This window comes from Eptesicus fuscus, chromosome 20, assembly GCF_027574615.1.
Source record: "Eptesicus fuscus isolate TK198812 chromosome 20, DD_ASM_mEF_20220401, whole genome shotgun sequence".
Classification (NCBI taxonomy): domain Eukaryota; kingdom Metazoa; phylum Chordata; class Mammalia; order Chiroptera; family Vespertilionidae; genus Eptesicus; species Eptesicus fuscus.
In genome coordinates this window covers 10,272,207-10,292,808 of record NC_072492.1, presented here as the reverse complement: position 1 = coordinate 10,292,808, position 20,602 = coordinate 10,272,207, and the positions used below count along the sequence as shown (strand labels likewise).

Here is a 20,602-nt window from a genome sequence, read left to right as displayed (position 1 = left end):
TCTGCTTGGATGCTTGTCAGACACGAGTTTAATAGATGCCACTTTACATCTTGAATGAGGCGTCATGACATCCAGTCAGCGGGGATGAAGTCCATTATTGGGGGCTATTTTGAAAAAACGAATAGACCTGTGTTGCAATGAGTCAAACATGAAATTGTAGTCTTGGGAAGGGTGGAGGACATGGTCACGCTTTTGTGTGTGGTACACGGGTACTGGAATTCTAGTTAACATGGTCTTTGAAAACTGGCATCATGCCCATTACCCTTGTTGATAGTTTCACGTTAAATTTCTGACAATGGTATGAGACACGTCACAAGATTTGCTAGGTTCCCAAATGATATGAGGCTCCAGTGGGAAGTGGGCCGCCCCGTCTGGTCCTGACAGCTGGCACAGGGCACAGCGTTCTAGCAGGTGCTCAGACTTTGGCATAGATGTCACTTCCCAGGGACTAGAAACCGACTGTGGGTGGGACTCCCTTTAGGTCTCGGTCACAGGCTTCCCTCTCAGACCTGCCTGGAACTTTCTAGATCCCAGCCTATGGCCTGTTCCGGCGTGGGTTTTGTAAGGGGGCGAGGGTGGGACAGGAAGTGGTGGTTGACAACTTTGAGCTCTTTCTTCCCACATTGGTTTCAGGAGGCAGGGGCCATGGGTCAGTCCTGCCCAGAGCCACAGGGAGGGCTGCCTGTGAGGACAAGTCACACTTGATCTTAGCGGAGGTTTCCAGGGGTGGGGAACTTGGTGACAGGAAGGAAAGGTGATGTCAGTTATACCCTCAAGCCAGTCAGACTAGGAATATAGGTGTGCTCTTTCTACCAAAGCAGTTTAAAATAATTCCCTGGAGTGGACGCATTGAAAAAGGAAGCCTAGGATGTGGCAAGGGCAGCCAGCATGTTAGCTTGAAGAGCTGCATGTTAAACCCCATCTCATCTCAATAAGGACAGGCTTTCCCAGGTTTTGTCTGACTCGTTCTTCAGGATGAACCCCTCTCCTGGGTGGCAGCTGGCCAGCAGCTTGTCTTTGACACAAAGCCCAGCTCCCATGAACTGTCCTCGTGCGTCAGTGCCCGGCAAAGGTTTTGTGGACTGCCTTTCCTGAGACTGGAGCGGTGGCTTGTTCAGTAAGGAAAGGTTCCTTCTGGTTCGCATCTCTGGTCAGTCCGTGGAGACTGAGTTTCTCCTGATAGCCGAGTAGTGGGGAACAGTGACCACGTTACACCAGCCCGGTGGGAAGCATCCTTCTTTCTGAGGAAAACCGGCCTCTGCATTCCACAAGCACCTGGACTAAACGAAGGTAGCCAAGTGCCAGGGTGAGGACACACGAAACGTGGTGGTGACCCAGGAGGAAAGGGGTCCGCCTGGCCATTTTACATTCCCTGCCAGGAAGCCTGGACACGTGCCGTAAGCCACCAGAACCAGCCTGAGCTAGTATTAGGGAAGAATAATAAAAAAGCCAGCATTTCCTACGTGACTTTGTGACCCTTTAGTTACTCCTCTCCAGCCCATCCTAATGGACCCACACTAGTGAGGCTGCCCTTGGGTCTTATCACTGAATCCCCCCCCCCCCCTTTTGCCCCCCAATTACTTTCAGTGTGAATACTGCTAGGAAATGCAGTCTGAACCTTCTTGGATCTCCTAAAATACTCCAGCCCAGCAAACAGCTCCATCAGCTGGTGACGAAGCCCTTTTCTATTGGCGAGCGCGTTGCCAGCCCAGGGCCCTTTCCTCCCCAATGCGCTCCACAGAGGCCACAGGCAGGGTGCGATTATAGCCAAGGCTGCCCAGAGAACTGCCTGTCACCGGACACTTGGGAGCGCAGCGCCCTCAGAAAAAGGGGCCTTTTAAGTCTGTGGGACTCGCAGCTGCCAGTCAGATCACAGATGGGAAGTCGAGAACAGAAGGTAAGAAAACAGATTCCACGTTCACATGATTATTCTCATTTATTGAGGTCTGTTTATTCTTAATGGGTGCTTTTTCCTCCAAGTAAATAGAGCAGGCGTAAATATCTATAATGAATAAATTTATTGTCTTACAAAAATCATTGTCTAGAAATATGGGAATACAAGAAAAGATATTTGCAGTCAGGTGTCTGGTGGTCAACAGCCAGTACAGTTCATAAAGGGGTCAAATCAAAGGTTCCAAACCCACATGACAAGTTCTTCCTAACAGATGTTAAAGCTTTTAACCCAAAAGGTTTGTGTTTTCAAGCACATTGCAGAGGATCAGGGATTTGTACTTAACACTGATTCATTGTCACTGAATGTTTGTAATACCACTTTGACTAGAGAGGTACATGATATGAAGCAGTCAAAACTTAATACATTAAATTGTTACAGAGGCAAATAATATATTTAACATTGTCTTAGTACTGTAGTGTCTAAGGCACTTTCTGTAATGTCAGTTTGCTTACCTATCAACCGAAAACAGAATGTTAAATGTTCACTGTAACACTGTCCAAAGGGGCGGGAAAGGGAAAATGAAAAGGGATTCACATCCACTGGCATGTCAACATTCAGGCAGATGGCATCTGTTCTTGAGGCTCGGTAACCTCAAACTTGGAACAAGTCTTGGACACAAAACCGATATTCCCATTTTGGGCTCAAAGCAGCGGCTGAATTTGCAAGGTCAGCACGAGGGCCTCCCACTGACTCCTGCTTAGGGGCCCACAGCTCTTGTTCCTGAAGCGAGGTGCACACTGGCAGAAGCAGGGGTTCAGGAGACCATCCGGGCGTCGCCGTGATTGCTGCCACTGGGGCTTCAGCTGCACCGCGGCTACTATCCTTTCCATGCACAGACCAGCCCTGGCCAAGGACAGTTCACACGAAGAGACGAGGGGATACCACCAACTTGAGCGAGACGGGCATGGTGATCCCCGATGAATGCTGCTTCCCCCAGTCCATCCCACCCTCCTCCTCTTTCCAAAGCCCCTTTCACAGTTTGCTCGCTGAAATAGTGTTGATCGTTATTTGAAGGAAATGAGATACAAGTGCAGTTTAGGTTCCACAATGTTCTAAGAGAATTGATGTGGCTGAGGAGTCAGGGGCCACATGAACACAGCTAAGTTACCTGTCTGTCTGACAGGGAGCATGCAGAGCGACCGAGCAACAACCACGGGGCTGCCCCAATACCCAGCGACTGGCAACAAGGGTCTGGAGTTTGTTTGAAAAAGGGTTCTCTTCTTAACGTGTATTATAAAATGGTCTCTTGATGAATATATGGAAAATAGATGCAATGATGAGACAATCTGTTTAATATGTGCATGTTTTGTGTATGTATATATATAAAAAGGGGAGCGATTGTACCTAAATCTGAAGCAGGATACAGTATGTGTAGGCTGGAAAGCCTTAAGACACAGTTGATCTTGCAGTCAGGAGTTCGTGGCTCGCCAACTTCCTAACCTGGAGGAGGCCCGAGGCAGGCTGGTGCCGGGTGCGTTCCTTCGTGTCCCACTGTATTGCCTCCACTGGCTTCCTGTGACCCTACTCCGACGGGGGTGGCTGTGTCTCATTGACATCACTGGTCTTACTTTCGGTGTCATCGTCTGACAGCTCCAGGGAAGCCCCTTCGATGTGCAGCTGGCGCCGGCCAGATCGGCTCGAAGAGAAGCTGATTGGGCCGCCTCGCCTGGCGAGAATAGGAAGTCGACACGTGGGTAAACACGTTAAGGACATGTGACAGTCAAGTTGTCCAATCACCTGATGACTTCAAAATTGCAGCCTTTCCTCAGGACACACCACCTGGGGGTGTGAGTGGCATGATCAGGGCGGGCTCTGGGCCTCCCACCTCCTGTCACCACCCTGACTGCCCTGAGCAGGAGGCCCTCAGTGCACCTGATCCAGTATGGCTGGCTGTGCTGGGAGCAGTCAGGCAATAGACAGCTGAAGGCAAAGCTCTGCTTGCTAACCAAGGGTCAGTTTTTCCATAAAGGGCACATAATGGGAGGGAGGGAGGGGGAGAGACACATAGCCTCCCACACAAGCCCCGGCTGGAGCCAGGGATCGAACCTGCGACCCTTTGGTGCTTGAGCCAACGTTCTAACCACTGAGCAATGCCACCCAGGGCAGACAGTAAATATTTTAATAGGCTTTGTGGGCCACATCAGGTCTCTGTTGCATGTTCTTGTTTATTTTTACAACACTTTATGAATGTAAAAGCCATTCCTGGCTCACTGCCGGACAAAAGCAGGCACATCAGAGTTTGGCCAAGGGCCGCCTGTCGGCTTCTGTGCCAGCCTGCTCCTCTGGGGGAGGAAGTTCAGTGCTCATGTTCGGGCCTCTCCCTGGTGGGGATGGTGCCAGGTCCTGCGAGGAGCCTCCTGCCCCGTTTTTCACTGGAGGCTGGGACCTTTCCTCACCATGGATGTTGGAACAGGGATGGATACGACCTGGCTCCCAGCTTTGTGTATCTGTATGGTCCACCAGTAAATGGGGGTGTGAGCCTGTTCCTCCTCTGTCCTTAAGGACTACTAAAGGTAAGAAATCCCGAGTGGATAAACTTAAGAGCAAGAACGAGTAACTACACGAATCTAAGTAAACCAGAAAAATCAAGTCCAAGCCTAGAAATCCAGCTGTTTTTGGAAGCTTTGGGCACAGACTCCACGAGACCCAGCGCCTCTGAGTCCCCTCGGTCGCTCACCTCAGCCGGTTCTTCAGGGTGCTGACCTCGCGGCTCAGCCCCTCGTTGGCCTCTGTGGCATCATCCAGTTCCCGCTGGAGTTTACGCCGAGATGCATTGGCACGTGTAGCTTCTTCTTCCGCTTCCTCCAGCTGCCGTTTAAGCTGCTTCATCCTGGCATTGGCCTTCTCCATCTTGGGGAAGTTACATGAATCAAGTCAAACCAAACTGGTGAGTCCAAGGACAGTCCCACCGCATCCTGAGGCCCCGCCAGCCGTGTGAGCGCATGCGCTCACATCCACGAGTGCGTGCACTTACGGGGGGCCGGTCTCAAGCCTTCTGACCTGCCCCTGTCAGCAGAGCCAGTCTACAGAGCAAACGATGCTAAAGGAATTTCTAAGAACTTACAACCCTATTTTCTCCCTGAGTTTTTAACAGAAAAAGTTTAGTATCTTCACCTAAGATACAAACCTATGGGAGGGTAAAGACACTTGACCTACGGGAGAGCCAGCAACGTGAGTCTCCAACCCCAGGAGGTGGTACTTTCATGTTTATGCTCCTTTCAATATGGGTGTTTCAAGTTCAAAGCCTGACATGGAAGACCAGACATGGTCACACTCGTGCAGGTGCAGCTCACGCCCACCCAGGACTGCCCCATGCTTTATGCTGAGGGTGGGGCAGGGGGGGGGGGGAGTAAGAAGGGAAGGCTGGGGTGCCTGATGAGCAGGGGAAGGAAAGGGAAGGGGGTTGGGGCCAAAGGCAGTGGAATCATTTCCGTCCACCTCAGCTACCTAGGCTGTTGTCTATGCAGACCTGGCCGCAGTCTTACTAGATTCTCTTGATACTAACAAACAAAACAAAACAAAGATGCCTGGATGCAGACAAGGAAAACCATTTGGGTCCTGCAGTACATCTGTTTTCTGCTTTCTATCCTGCATCCTCCCTCCTCCAGCCGACACACACAGACCGCCACCACTGCCCAGGAGCTACTCTAGGCACCCGAGATGCTGGAGAGGGAGACTGACAGCGCGGCAGAAAGCACTGCACTCGTGAAGCGAGCGTCTCACAGAGGAAATCAGCCTCCCACTTCAAAGCCCTCGCCGTGTGCTCTCACCCGCCCCTCCTCTGCATTTTTGGTGCAGGGGGAGCCCCGAGAGGTGGGGACTAAGCCTTAGTGACCTGTGTCCCCAGCACCCGGGAGTCCTGGCAGGAACAGCACATGTGTGTTAAAATATTAGAATTTAAGAGTTTCAAATAGCATTTTTTAAAAAAATGTATTTTTATTGATTTCAGAGAGGAAAAGAGAAACATCAATGATGAGAGAATCATTGATTGGCTGCCTCCTGCACAGTCCCTACTGGGGATCGAGCCTGCAACCTGGGTATGTGCCCTTGACCGGAATCGAACCCAGGACCCTTCAGTCTGCAGGCCAACACTCTATCCACTGAGCCAAACTGGCTAGGGCAGCATTTTCTTTTTAAAATTTTTCTTTTATTTGCGAGAGAGAGAAACATTGATTTGTTCCACTTATCATGGACTCATCAGTTGATTTTTGTATATGCTCTGATGGGATCGAACCCGCACCCGGGGTGTATCAGGACGATGCTCTAACCAACTGAGCTACCCAGCCAGGGCCTCAAAGAGCATTTTCTTAATTTAGCCATCAAATGGTAACCGCTCATTTGCATCCATCTCCTGGTAAAGCATTTCTAAGACGTAAGACATGTCATCCTGGCCCACCTTCTTCCCTTACCTGTTCTTTATACTGATCTGCATGTCGACGTTCATCTTCAACCTGCATGAAGATTTCTTTCAGTTTCTTCTCCGTACGTCGGACCAGCTTGTTGGCTGCTGCTCGTTCCCTGTGAAGATGATCAACCATTAATTAGCCTTTGTAATTCCTGACATGATAATTCCCATTGGGAAAATAATTTTTTAAGTCCTCTTTCTCTGGAAGGTGATAAATGCTGAAGTGTTTTCCAGGGCCTCTTTGACGAGAATAAATTATGATAACACGGCCCAGAAATTTTTCTCTTCTGGTCACGAGTGGCCTTAGTAATGTATTCTAATACTGATAGGTAGAAAAAGCGTATTCCTTCACATGCAGATATTAATTTAGGGATCTCCTAAAGATCAAATGTTACACGCAAGCTACCTGTCATACTGAGTGCAGACTTTTTGAAGACAAAAACCTTGGTTGGTTATTCTAATCACCTAACTTCCTAGAGACCAGAACAAAGACCCATTATGATGCTCGGGGCTATGGCAGCTATGGGGGAAGGGACCTCCCACCTTCACCCTTTAGTTAGAAGTCAAATCACCCTGTTTCTAGACAGGCCTACACTGTTCCTTAGGAAGGAGAGAGCACTTATTGGGTGAACTCCACTGACAACAGCGTACAGGAGCTCAAAGATGCAACATGTCCAGCAGTAATGGCATCTGGGAAATAAATGTTGCCTCTTGAACCTGTGACTCTTCGTGTATGTTTCTCCTATTAAAGCGTGTATGAATTTGAATAAGGCTACGTGTCAGTTCTTCTGAATCCTGAATTTTAGACTTTTTGACCTTTCCCCCAACAAATAGAAAAAGCCCATTTGCTCCTGGACAAATGTTACACAAAAATGGACCGTGATGGAGTTAGTGGAAAGGATGAGTCCTGTTACTTACAGCTACAACTAACTCTGAATTGTCATCGGAGCTCAGTGGGGTGGAAGCAGGGGCGTTGCGTTGGGCATTGCGCTTGATCACAGGCCCTGCATCTCTGGGCTCCAAGCTCCCCAACAAGAGGGTGAATTTGAGGGTCTAAGACCTTTGTAAATGGCTGCCCAAAGCTGTATTGGGCAATCCTCATACATTTCAGAATGGGTTACTACAACAGAATAGAAACTGTCAAGCAGTTCCTTCCTATGGGTGAAGAAAAGCTTTTATTTTTGTCAAAATGCATTTCTGCCAACAAATCATAAAATTTTATGTGATGCCACCAACTTGGAAAATCAATTTTGGGCAGAGATGTAACTATGGCACCTAGAAAGTACTGGGCACAGTCTGACCAGCTGAATCCTGGCAGAGCTGACAGGCGAGCCCAGCCTTCCTGGAGGCTCACACCACCTTATTTCTCTCTCTCTCTCTGATGACGTGTCCTTGTCACCTCCGCTGCCACAGGGGCTCCCCCTAGGGCAAGTGCCTGGCTGCAGGCTGAACCTGGACCTGGCCTGTGGAGATGAAGTAAGTTTTGATTTACTGCATCAGAAACCTCTTACTTGGCCTCCTGCTCAAGCTGCTCCTCCAGCTGCCCAATCTTGGCTTCCAGGGCCGAGATGGTGGCCTTAAACTTGGACTTGACAGCACCCTCTAGCTCCTGCAGCTTGGCCTTCAGCTCCTTATTCTGCCGCTCCAGCTGCTGGCGCGCATTGTCGCTCTTCTGGGCAGCACTGCGCTCGGCCGCCAGCTCGGCATTCAGTGTGTCCACCTGGAGAGGAGAGGCGGTTTAGTCACTCGTGCCAGATGGGCAGCACGGCCCCTCCCAGGTGACAGCTGCCGCCTGAGCCACCTGCAGCGTGGTCTTGCGGAAGCGGTCGTTGAGCAGCTCCATGTTGCTCTGCTCCTCCTCCAGCTCCTCCTCCAGCTGTGCAATTCGCGCCTCCAGGCGCCGCTTCTCATCCAGCAGAGCAGACCTGTGGGGCAAGGAGCGGACAGCTCACACCAGCTCCGTGCAGCACGGGCTCCTCCCGCCTGGCTGCTGCAAACAGCACCACCGGCTCTTCTCTCCCCTCTGTCAAGTCCCACTGATCACACTTCCAAACACCACTCACTTCTCTGTCCTTGCGCCTGCCCCCTCCAGGCCCCCTCACCTCTCACTTGGACCATGGGAGCCTTCCAAAGCGCAAAAAGATCCTGGCATTTCTACTTTAAACTCTACTGGTTGCCCAGTACATTGAGAGAAAATGCTAACTCCTCATGGCACGCTAGAAAGTGGCCGTGATGAACCCACAGATGGTAATTAAATAGAGAAAGCAATTCCCTAATTGGAAAAAAGATCTTTTAATGAGAAATCATTCAGGAAAAGGCAAGTCAAAGGACTACTTGCCAAACCTAATGAATGGAAGAGTGAAGACTGCATTGCAAGGCCGTGCAGTCTGCAGAAATCAGGTTCGTTCTGAATGTACGTCCTCACCTGTGGGCACGACTGGCCTGGTGGGACCTGCCCGGGGCGAGGCCGAGGAAGCCCGGAGGCTCAGCATCTTGTGCTCATTTTTCCAGAGTTTGAACGGCCGAGCAAACCAACTACTGACCCCGTATGCCGGGCCCCGCCACGCCTTCTCGGTGCAACAGGCCCAGACCCTACCCCTCCCACTGCTGCAGGAGACTCACTTGCCAGAGGCGCTGTTGGCGATCTCATCTGCCAGCTCGTCTCTCTCTTGCTCAGCATGTCGGCGGGCTCGCTCGGACGAGGCAAGTTCCTAAATGAAGTCAGGCAGGATTTAAGCTCTGGCTGTTAATGTTTCGTCAAAAGTGAAATCTGATGAAGCCTGCAGGCTGCAGCCACCTTGCTCAGGCACTCCGTGTGTGCCTCAAACTGCAATTAGATCTGAGGAATTAAACTGGCAGGTCTGCTGAGGGCATGTCTGGGTGCAGGTCAGCCAGGCTGTGCTGGGTCACCATCCGGACACAAAGGTGCCCACGGAGGGAAGGTCTGGTCTCGGTAAGGGCATGGCTGTCCAGTGTCAGAGGCGCCTATATTCCTGCCTCCTGAGAAAGCTGGTGTTTCTTAATCATAAACTGAGCGCGAGCTTTATGCAAACCCAGAACTAGACCAGTTCATGGTCTTGAAGTATCTGTTGCATAGACAAGTAGTACAGTCTGGAGGTCAAGTACACTAACCAGACAGACCAGAAAATAAGGTGCTCGTGCAGCACAGCGAGGAGCACAGGCCGCTGGGAAGGGTGGAGTGTGACCTCAGCTCAGCGCGGGGCCTCTTCCCTGAAGGAGATGGCAGCCCTGGCCCTCAGGTGCCTGCGGCTCTGCAGGGCCTCGGAGAACCGGGCAGGGCAAGGGGACGCCTGGTGCCTGCCGTCCTCGAGGAAGAGCTGCCCGATGGCAGCTTTCCCACTTTCCTTGGGAAGCGGATCTCCCACAGGCAGGTGCCCGTGTGCATTTCTCACCCACCGGGGTATAAAGATCAAGATCATATTCTTTTGGGCCTTGCCCAAAGCCTCAAGGCTGGCCAACAGCAGACACTCAGGTCCTTCCCCTCCCTGTCCAGAGCCTCTTCCCACAGCTGCCCCTCCACATGCGCTGTGTTTGGAAGAGCACATCTCTGGGGCCTGGGGAGCAGGGCTGCATACAGAGCTCCTCTGCTCGGCACGTGCACCTGCGCTTAGCTTAGAGCATAGGACGCAGGCCCTGGAAGGCCTGGCTCCCGCACACTGAACTAGCACGTGGGGCAGGGCGTGAGTCCAGGCTGTGACAGCAGCAGGTGGAACTTAGGACCCAGAGGCCTCTGTCGAACACACTGAAAGCGCAGCTCTGCCATCTGGCCTCTGCGGTCTAGTTTCCTGGGCCCAGCCAGGGCTCCTTCCGACCACTGGCTGGGTGTGCCACAGACAGGGAGGGGCCCCGGGGAGGAAGGGGAGGACCCGAGTGGCTGAGGAAGGGAAAACAGAGAAACAGACGGGAGGACAGGCTAACCTTCCAGGTCAGTCCCCTCCACGATGTAGTGAGCCCTTGTCTGAGGTCTAAAGACCTGCAGCTTTGAAGTCAGAGTGCTGGCCTGCAGGGTGTGTGGACACTGAGGCCATGCCAGGCGCGCTCCAGGACACAGGCTCCCAGAGCCCATTGCCTCTGGGGATGGCATCACTGGTCAACTACATGACGTACATGGGTCTTGACATGCTGCTTCAATGATGAATCCATGTTCTTTTTAAGCACACATGGCCCTAGAGCTGCTCGACTCAGTTCTCTAACCATAATAAAACTAGACATCAACGAAGAAAAAATAAATGCCATACATTTGGAAATTTAAACCGCACTTTTAAGTTATTCATAAGATAGAGAAACCATCATAGAAATTAGAAAAATTTGGAATTTAAATGACAACAAATAGGATACATTGAGAACAGTACCCTGAGGGGAATTTATAGTGTTCTATGAACATATTAGACAACAGGAAAGCTTGGAAATTATTGAGTGTCCAACTCAAGAAAAAGAAAAAAATCCAGAGGAAATAAAGGTACGAGCAAAAACGAACGGAATAGAAACCAAGGAGGATTAGCCCCGAAGCTGGCTCTCAGGGTAATCTCAGGATCTGCTCAGTTCACTTATGGATTTTCCTTTCCTTCTACTTTTCTGACACCCAGGGAGTTAATGCCCTTTCTTTCTTGCAAGCTCAACTCCGAATTTATTTGTTTTTGGTAACACTTGTTGGATTACAAGATGATTCACTTAGAAATTCAATGAAACATAACCTCCCGTTTTAAGTATGACATGTAATGCTTCTGTGTGAAACAAGGCAATCTCCTGTCACTTAGGTCAGAGTTCAGTACGTGTCCTGATGCTTGCCAACACTAAGCAAACATCACTCCTGTTTCTTACACAGGAGACAAGCCTGGGAAGTGGCTTGAAAAGCTACTGGTCAGCTCCTCTGCCTTCAGCCAGGTAGAGGGATATATGAATAGCATCAAAGTGTGACCACTTTACCGAACTGAAGCAATAAGATGGTCCAGTCACATATTAAAAATGGACAGAGAAATTACACACGGCTACAACGACATTAAGATATTTATCTGATCTTGGAGAAATTGCAAGGACAAATATTTGTTGAACACATGGATGAATAAGCAAACAAACCTCCTGCAATTGAAGGATTTCCGCTTCTAGACTCTTTAATTTCTTTTCACTCTCTTTGGATTGAGCAAAAATCTCATCCCGGGAGGCACGAGCTTCTTCTAATTCACGCTGGTAATCCTTCATCTGAGCCTAAAGATAAATAGGAAGCAGGTTTGGGGTAGTTTTCATTCTTTGTCTTTAAACATATTTTTTCCAGATTATAAAAGTAATACACATTCATTAAAAATATAATAGTATATAGAAATGACAAAGATATCACAATAAAACATTCAGAGCAATAGCCCTTATGAGTATATATGCAAAAATCTTCAATAAAATTGTATCCATCAACATATAAAAAAATCATACAGCATGTATATTTATACACCACTATATCCCACCGTCCAACTGAGATTTATATGAGCAATGCAAGGCTGGCTCGATAACAACAAAGAATGAATATAAACATATAATCATCTCAAAATTCAGAAGTTAGTACTTGACAAAATCTAATATCCTTTTTTATTATAAAAACAACAAGCTGAATAGAAAGAAATTTCCTCAACTTTGAGAAAGGGCATCCCGTTGTCCCAGAACCATTTGTTAAAAAGACCAGTCTTCCCTCATTGAATTAATTCTATCCCATAGATCTGTATGTCATGAAAAAGAAGGACAGAGATGGAGAAGTCACACTTCCAAATTTCAAAATTTACAAAGCTATGGCAATCAAGACTATAGTATCTGCATAAAGACAGACATGTAGATCAATGGAATAGAATTAATTCAATGAGGGAAAAACTGACAGCTATTATCATACTTAATGGTCAAAGACTGAATGCTTTCCCCCTAAAATCAGCAGCAAGACAGGGATATCTGACCTTGCCACTTCTGTTTAACATCGTAATGGAGAGTCTAGCCAGGGGTCCTCAAACTTTTTAAACAGGGGCCAGTTCACTGTCCCTCAGACCGTTGGAGGGGAGTCGGAGAGTGCGGCGCACATTCCACACATGCGCACTGCGGGCCCGGGACGAGTCAGCTGCTAAGCAGGACAGGCAGCGGCGGCAAAAACACCTGGCGGGCCGGATAAATGTCCTCGGCTGGCCGCATGTGGCCCGCGGGCCGTAGTTTGAGGACCCCTGGTAGTCAAAGCAGGTAGGCCATGAAAAGGATACTCAAGACATCCAGATTGGAGAGGAAGAAATAAAACTAGATCTTGTATACAGAAAATCTTAAGGAATGCATTAAAAAAAACAAACCACTGGAACAAAGAAACGAGTCCAAGAAGGTTGCAGAATACAAGATCAATACACAAAAGTCAGTTTTATTTCTGTACACTAATTATAAACATTCCAAAAATTAAGAAAATGATTAAAATAGCATCAAAAAGAATAAAATATTAGGCACCAATTTAGCTAAAGAAGTATAAGGCCAATACACCAAAAACTATAAACCATCATTGAAAAAAGATAAAGAATAGGTAAGTAAATGGAAAGATGGCCATGTTCATAAACTGGAAGACAATATTGTTAATATGGCAATACTCTCCAAACTGATCTATCGAGTCGACACAATATCAAAACCTGAGCTGGCCATTTTTTCTTCCTCGCAGAAATTGACAAGTTGATCCTAAAATTCATATGGAATTGCAAAAAACCTGGATAGCTAAACAATCTTGAAAAAGAAGGACAAAGTTGTTGGAGAAGTTCCAGTTTACAAAGTTATGGTAATCACGACTATGTAGTATTTGCATAAGGACAGACACATAGATCAGTGGAATAGAATTAATTCAATGAGGGAAAGAATAGTCTTTTAAACAGATGATTCTGGGACAACTAGATATCCATATGCAAATGAATTGAGTTTATATATAAAACCACATAACAACTCAAAATGGAATTTAAAAAAAGAGTAAGGTATAAAATTCTTAGGAGAAAACATGACCTTGGCTCAGGCAGTGGTTTCATAGTTTTAGTATTATCCAGCGATGACTTTTCCTTCTAAATTCTTCTCTAAGTATGTATATCTACATGACGGTATGCAAAAACCTATACACACATGTGCAGGATTATAAACTAAACTGCCCTACACAGTATCTTCCTTTGCTCATGTAAGCCCTGCTATCATTGCATACACATCTCCATCATTTAAATGGCTGTCAGTCCCCTTACATTTAGGTTGTTTCCAGTTTTGCTATCAAACAACATTTCGGCTGTGACCTTGGTATATGAATATTTCTTCTCATCTGTATGTTTTATTAGAACAAATTCTCAAGATGTGGAATCACCAAGGTCAAAGGGATGGAGGTTTTCTAAAGCTTTTTGTCACAACTAACAAATATCCCCCACGAAGCAGGCCACTGCAGAAACTACTCTGTCATGTGACAGTGAAACCAGCAGGGCATTTGAGTAGCAGAAGCGATGACTGAACCAGACTAGAGAGATGACTCACGCTCACGGCAACCAAGTGGGGGAGTCAACACCACCTTCCTCTCTGGTGGCTCTGTGGCCTGCTGGCTAAGCACCAACAGAAGCTGTGCAGAGCCCGAAGAGCATTCCCACGGGTGGATGCTCCACCTGCTGACCCCACCCGGCTCTGTCCAAGCTCGCTGAGTGCGGCGTGCCACCTCTAGGGCCTGCTGCACCCCAGAGCCAAGGTGACCGCTCTTGGCGGGAAGGCGGCAGGCCGGGTGCTGACCTCAGCAGGGCAGGACGACACCATCCGAGACAGCTGGTCGGCTGCACGTACCTGAAGTTTACGAAGCTGCTTGATGACTTCATCCCTAGCTTTGTTTGCAGCCTCAATTTGAGATTCAAGGTCCTTCAAGTCTATTTCCATTTTCTTCTTTGAAGCAACAGCAAGTGCGCGCTGCTTCCGCTCGTCCTCCAGCTCTGCCTCGAGCTCCCGCACCTAAGAGACAGCACCGTGGTGTCGGTCAGACCCCGGGTCCTGGCACAAAGGACGGCAGCCTGGCGCCATACAGGGCTCGTGACTGCACAGGTCCCCTGCTACCAAGCAGCTCTTGTTATTAACAGAAAGCCACTGCAGCTGCATTTTGTTCAGAGATCTTTACAAACACCACCTGGTACACGCCATTCCCACCGACCACTACGAGGGCACAAGTTCATGTTCCAGGTGATGCAACAAAATGGAAAGACAAGACAGCTTCTTGGGGGAGTTCCCTCCAGGGACAGACACTCAAGCAGCCGTGGGGAGGCCCAGGTCCCAGGTGCTGAGGTCTCGGGCCAACACCACGTGGGTGAGCCTGTTGGACAGGACCCCCAGCCCCGCCAGGCCTCCAGGTAATACACCCGCTGAGTCCAGAATCCCCCACCCAGAGAGGCTGTAACAAGGGTTGTCTTAAGCCACTAAATTTGAGCTAATTTGTTATCTATCAGTAAGTGACTAATGTAATAAATATTAGTGGAATGAAAAGAAAAAAATTAAATAATCTAAGAGTTGATACCATGAACTCCAAGGGAGTATCACAATATTCACAAAAAAATTTTAAGTAAATTTTTAAAAATGTAACGTACATTTAAAAAACATAAATCATAAGTGCCTAACCACTTTTTAAGTTAAAAAAAATGTAAATATCTGTTTCTTCTCCTTTAGAGAGTGGTTTAATGAGGACAGTGATTGAAACTTAAGAAATATGCTGAACCACCTGTCAATGTGTTTAGATTCTTTCCAGCCGTACTTTTAGGACCCACAGAACATGAATTAACTACATATTCCCTGGAGGTTTCACAGGGCTTTTCTATCGATGATTTTGGCTTGTAAGCAGCAAACGATACTGCCTGAGAATAAGAATTTAATTACATTAAATTGTAAAGAATAAACATATCGAGTGACCAGATAATTTGACTCCAGTTAACGTGTTCTCACGTGAACGAGTGGGGCTTGAGAATGGCCACACGCCCCCACCTACCTGCTTAATCAGCAGCCGCTTTTTCTCTTCATTCTGCTCATCTCTGGTTTGCAAGTCTCTCTCGAACTGGGCCTTCATGGCCTGCATGTTGACCTCCAGGCGCAGCTTGGCATCCTCCGTTGCCTGGAGCTCGTCCTCCAGCTCTTCCAGCTGGGTCCTCATTTCCTCCACCTGCTGCTCCAGGGCCCGCTTGGATTTTTCAAGTTCATGAACCTAAACCACAGGAAGCATCGAGCTGACCCCCAGCACGGCCAGTGCCTTCCTGCTTACAGGCCCCCGCAGCGCGTGGGACACGGCAGGCACCGGGCCAGCTTCCTGGCACCCTCGATCCCTCCCTGTCCCTCTGGCTGCTGCCAGTCCTCAGTCCAATCTGCCATTTAAACGACAGAACTGACGCCTTTGTTCACATGCTCGGTAATCAGCACTGTATTCTCGGATGACCTGGAGGCTGAGAGGTCTTTAAAGCCAAAGAACAAGGCAGAGAGCGCGCCAGAGACACCTGCCCGCTGCCTGCCTTTGCCCGCGTCTGTAACAGGCCCTACAGCACATCCCTGCTGGGGAGGATGGTTTGCACTGAAAACGCACACGTGGGAACTGTTGACTCAGGGTGTGTGAGGCCTGTGAGGCCGCCCGTTAGAGGCCGCCCTCCTCTGACGGCGATGTCCCCTCAGACAGGCAAGCGCAGGTGCTGCTGCCCCCCTTTGGGGTTCGTGCTATGCTGTTCTCGGGGGCAGGTGAGAAGACCACACCGTGAGGGCCTTGCCCTTCACAGGCTCAACAGAAATGTTTTGGGGATAAATGTGTGACCGTCCATTAGTCTAGAGAAAGCGAATGCGGAGCAAGAAAAGGGAATCACTGTGGAGCTCGCTCTCCAGGCCTCGCTCTGTGACCACAGCCATTCCTACTCCGGGGCCTTTCCTTGTCCACAGGCTGTAGGAGACCCGGGAGAAAGGTGGGCAGTCTCCCCTCGCGTCCGCTGTGGCCGGGAGCCCATAGAAAAGCCCTCCTTTTCTATCCCATGAAAAGGAGACTAAAGAGGACCATGCTTTTCGAAGCACACCTGCAGTGGCTTCCCTCAACCGGGCAAATGTAATGTCCATTTGACAGGTGAGGAAACTGAGGCTGAGAGAGCTTATGGCTTCTGCTGGGCAGACGGTCGCTGGTGGGAAAGCCACGTGCTGAGCCTGTTTCTGATTCCGGGGCCGGGCTCCCTGCGCTGCCCTCACACTGTACACTAGGGGGCGTGAGGGGGTACGGTCCAGGCGGCTCCCGTGGGAGAGGGGGTGGTGGAAGGAGAAACAGTCCACGGAGTTCCCAGACTGGGAGCAAGTCCCCAGGGCAGCTGAGTCCCCAGAGAAACAACGGGGCTCACTGGGAAGGCCACGCCGCTCCTCTGCAGGCCCCGCTCCGGTGGGAGACATCCCACCTGCCTCCCTCCGAGCGGCCCTCGTGCTTGGTGACTGCCTGCTGACTCAGGAGCCATGAGCCCCTCCATGAGCCAGAATGCACGTCAGGGCGGGAGGGCCCGTGAAAGTGACAAGAATAAAAAGTCTTCACCACCCCCAGGTGCTGCGACAAGAACCCACACCAGGAACAGAGGGCAGGAAACCTGGCCCTTTATTCCAGAAGACGCTAACCCCATGCTTACCCCTGGGCCAGAACACGCCTCGGCGACCGCGCTGCTGGGCCAGGTCCCCCAGCCCTCCGAGGAGCTGCCTGCCCCCCTGAAGGGACCAGCCCCCGGGACACTCACATTCTTGCCCACGTCGTCCTTGGAGCTCATCAGGTCCTCCATGTCTGCCCGGAGCTGCTTGTTCTGCCGCTCGAACTCCTCCTTGGCCTCCAGGGCCTCCTCGAGGGCGCGGGCCAGGGACAGGGCTTTGGTTTCTTTCTCTCTGGCCTCCGCTTCAGCGCGGTCCCGCTCCTCCGCGTAGCGAGCAGAGATGTTCTTCTCTTCTGCCAGCAACTACACGGAATGGCATCGGGAAAGGTTAAAAACAAGTTCAAAAGCAAGGCGGACGCACCCAGCATGTCCGACTTATTGCTGGGAACACTGCTGCGAGATGATGGTGTTCTCTTTTCCCTTTCCTGCTTTGTCCAATTTGCTGTAAGTGTAACTGCTTTTCAATATGAAAACATTATTTTAAACTAAAATAGAACCGGGAGCTCTGCCCGGAGGCACTGGCCCTGGAGCCGGGGAGACAGGGACGCAGAGCAAGAGCCCACCTGGTCAAACTTCTTCTGCTTCTTCTCCAAGTTGGAGACGATCTGGCGCTGGTGGTCCAGGTCCACCATCAGGTCGTCCAGCTCCTGCTGCAGGCGGTTCTTGGTCTTCTCCAGCTTGTCGTAGGCCAAGGCCTTTTCCTCCAGGCGCTGGCTCAGCGCCTCCACGTCTTTCAGAAGCTTCTTTTTGGCTTCTTCCAAACTTTCAATTGTCCCCAAGTCATCATCTACTTTCTTCTTTGTATCAGTCAACTAGGTTTTAGGTCAAGAAAAAAAGATCAATATTAAAGAAGTCAATTGATTTTCACATTTGAGGAAAAAAGAAAAAACTTGTTTTCACTATTTTGTGGGAAGAAATAATAAATCAATGCTATTTGATTTGTGAGCAAAGTAATCTCAGACTGTAACTTAATTTCTTAGCTAATAATCTAGAAAATGATGATTGGATTAAAACCTTACATAGTTGACACAGTCCTGTGTCTTTATTTTATTTTTAAACTAGAGGCCCAGTGCATAAAAATTCATGCACTGGAGAGGGGGTCCCTCAGCTGACCTGCCCCCTCTCACAGTCTGGGAGCCCTCAGGGGTGGGAGGCGACCCGGTGGTCAGGGGAAGGCAACGCCCCCATCGCAACTCTGCTGCTACCACTGCCTGGGGGCGGGCCCAGCCATGCCAGGTGCCTGCCGCCCTAGCAGGGCTGAGGGGACTGGGTGCCATCTTTTGGCTATGGGTGCCACCATCTTTGAGGGCGTGACAGTCAATTAGCATGTTCCCTCCTTATTGGCTGTGGGTGCTGCCATCTTTGTGATGGTGTAATGGTCAATTAGCATATTCCCTCTTTATTAGATAGGATATTTTTTGATTTTCAGAGAGGGAGGAAGTGGGGGTGGGGAGAAACATCGATGTGGTAGCGGAATATCCATTGGCTGCCTCCTGCACGCCCCCCACTGGGGGGTCACTCCTGCAACCTGGGCGTGCCCTGACCAGGAATCGAAGCAGCAACCCATTGGGGCATGGACGATGCCCAAACAACTGAGCCACACTGGCCAGGGCCTGTGTTTTTAATTCAAATGCTTCCAATATCAGAGCCAGCATAGCATCAGCATTTGGCTGGGTCAAAGAAAAACCACTTAATGGGCTTTATTTAGTGCCACCTGATTAACGGTCCCACAGTAAGCGGAAGCAGCCCAGCACGGCGGGGACACGAGCTGCTAACCCACACTTGCAGGCGCCTCCGCGTCCCGAGGACACACCTGGGACTGCAGGGCCAGCACTTGTTTCTCCAGGTTCTTCCTGGCCTCCTCCTCCTCCTCCTGCTGCTCCTGCAGGCTGTTCTTCTCCTCCTCCAGCTGCCGGATCCGGCTGCTCAGGTTCAGCTTCTGGCGTGTTTCTTCTTGAAGAAGCTCCTGTTTATTTTATAAAAGGTCAATACTTAAGTTACCTTAACCACCTTCACAAAATACCTCACGAGAAATGCATGTCATAAAGAACAGAGAGCCTCAGTGTATGAGAAATACCCAGTGATATTAACAAACAGATAAGATTTAAAAACATACGTGATCACGTTATAAAAGCTCTTAACACAAATACTGCTTCAAACCCATTCAGGAGGAATGGCAGCATCCTCTGTCCACCTGGCGCCCAGTTCGGCCAGGAACCTGCACGTGGCCAGGACTCCTCCCCTTCCGGCACCGCCTCACTCCTAGACCCCCTTCCTGTCCACACCCCGCCCAGGCACTGGCAGTTCTCACGAGGATTACCTCCCGTACTGGGCAACCCTTCAACTGCTTCTCCTTTATACTTCCTGCCAGAGTATTTTTTCTAAAATGTAATGCACACGTGTCTTTCCCATTACGCTCACACTGACAACGGTCAGAAGCACAGACAGCTTTGTGCGCTGGTCCTGTCTCCTTCACCAGCCAGGAGGGGCCTCAGCACAGCGTAGGCCCCAAGTACAGTGACCCTGCCCCGCTCCCTACTGATTCCACCCGTTTGTCCGAGATCTTTAACCTGTATCCCCAGCACCTAGCCCAGAACCTGGCGAATATGCACCATATAAAGTCAACATTTTTCAAAAATAAGATGTAAAACTCCAAGAAAGTTGCTACATTATTTTCATATTATCATAGTCATTAACCTAACTTCCATCTCAACAGTAATTTAACACAAGTCTTATAAAAGTACGATAAGCAAACTTCAAGCTACCCTTTTACAAAATGGACTATTTCTCCTAGGTCAGCGTATTGAAATTTCAACTAGAACAAAACCACCTTACTGAAATGGCCAGCGACACACGTGTGTGCAATAGGACCACGCGGGGTGAGCCACGCCCCAGGCAGCGCCGCCCCTGGCCCACGTGCCTGTGAGACAGAACCAGGGCTCCGCACTGAGCCTGAGCTTCAGGGACCGCCCGAATGTCACAGCTGTACAGTGCAAGGGGCTCCAGAAACCCGGAAGGCAATTCACGTATCGATTCTGGAAATGGTAGCGTTATTAAAGGCCCCTCACTCCCCCTAGCATACCTGTGTATCCTGCAGCTGAGACTCAAGACTGGCTGCATCCTTAGAAAATTTAATGCCCTTCTTCTCCGCTTCTTCCAGGAGAGAGGAGACGTTGTCCAGTTCATTCTGCAAGGAGGAGCAGTTACATCTGACCTGCCAGTGAGCAGATCAAGGGCCCAGAACCACCCCTCTCACTCGAGCATAAAAGCAGCATTGGGGGAGGACCGCCAAACTCGATTAAGGAGGACTCCTCACCGAGAGCCTGTCACCTCCCAACAGAGCCCACGTGGGCAGGCACTGTCCCAGCCGCCACAGACAAGGACGTCGTCTCTACCCACGGAGAGGACCGGGGGCCTGGAACTGCAGGGCACTCACAGGGGGCTCTCTACTGCCTGGTTTATACTGAACAGGCAGTCACACCAGGCCGCCCAGGCTGCGGCCTGTGAGGAGGCCCCGAGGGCAGCAGGCAGCTACTCCATCCTCTCACACTGAGAAGCAGTAACCATGTGTGGGGG

The 20,602-nt window shown here is 49.8% G+C and overlaps 2 protein-coding genes across 4 annotated transcripts in view; one reads left to right on the top strand and one right to left on the bottom strand.

The window, feature by feature from the left end:
- The window catches only part of NDEL1 (nudE neurodevelopment protein 1 like 1), a 66,748-nt gene extending 65,022 nt beyond the window's left edge, over positions 1 to 1,726 (top strand). Inside the window, exon 10 of the mRNA XM_054709470.1 lies at positions 1,588 to 1,726. Within this exon, the coding sequence (XP_054565445.1) occupies positions 1,588 to 1,592 (5 nt within the window). The 3' untranslated portion in view covers positions 1,593 to 1,726. The remainder of the gene's footprint in view (positions 1 to 1,587) is intronic.
- A 273-nt stretch (positions 1,727 to 1,999) lies between these two features.
- The window catches only part of MYH10 (myosin heavy chain 10), a 139,598-nt gene continuing 120,995 nt past the window's right edge, over positions 2,000 to 20,602 (bottom strand). For all 3 annotated transcript variants that reach the window (XM_028128303.2, XM_008153468.3, XM_054709468.1), the window contains 13 exons: positions 20,109 to 20,213; positions 18,840 to 18,992; positions 17,590 to 17,838; positions 17,117 to 17,329; positions 15,364 to 15,576; positions 14,181 to 14,342; positions 11,457 to 11,585; positions 8,982 to 9,070; positions 8,161 to 8,284; positions 7,871 to 8,079; positions 6,364 to 6,472; positions 4,632 to 4,804; positions 2,000 to 3,620 (listed from right to left, as the gene is read on the bottom strand). In XM_028128303.2, coding sequence (XP_027984104.2) covers positions 3,476 to 3,620; positions 4,632 to 4,804; positions 6,364 to 6,472; positions 7,871 to 8,079; positions 8,161 to 8,284; positions 8,982 to 9,070; positions 11,457 to 11,585; positions 14,181 to 14,342; positions 15,364 to 15,576; positions 17,117 to 17,329; positions 17,590 to 17,838; positions 18,840 to 18,992; positions 20,109 to 20,213 — 2,073 coding nt within the window. In that variant the 3' untranslated portion in view covers positions 2,000 to 3,475. The remainder of the gene's footprint in view (positions 3,621 to 4,631; positions 4,805 to 6,363; positions 6,473 to 7,870; positions 8,080 to 8,160; positions 8,285 to 8,981; positions 9,071 to 11,456; positions 11,586 to 14,180; positions 14,343 to 15,363; positions 15,577 to 17,116; positions 17,330 to 17,589; positions 17,839 to 18,839; positions 18,993 to 20,108; positions 20,214 to 20,602) is intronic.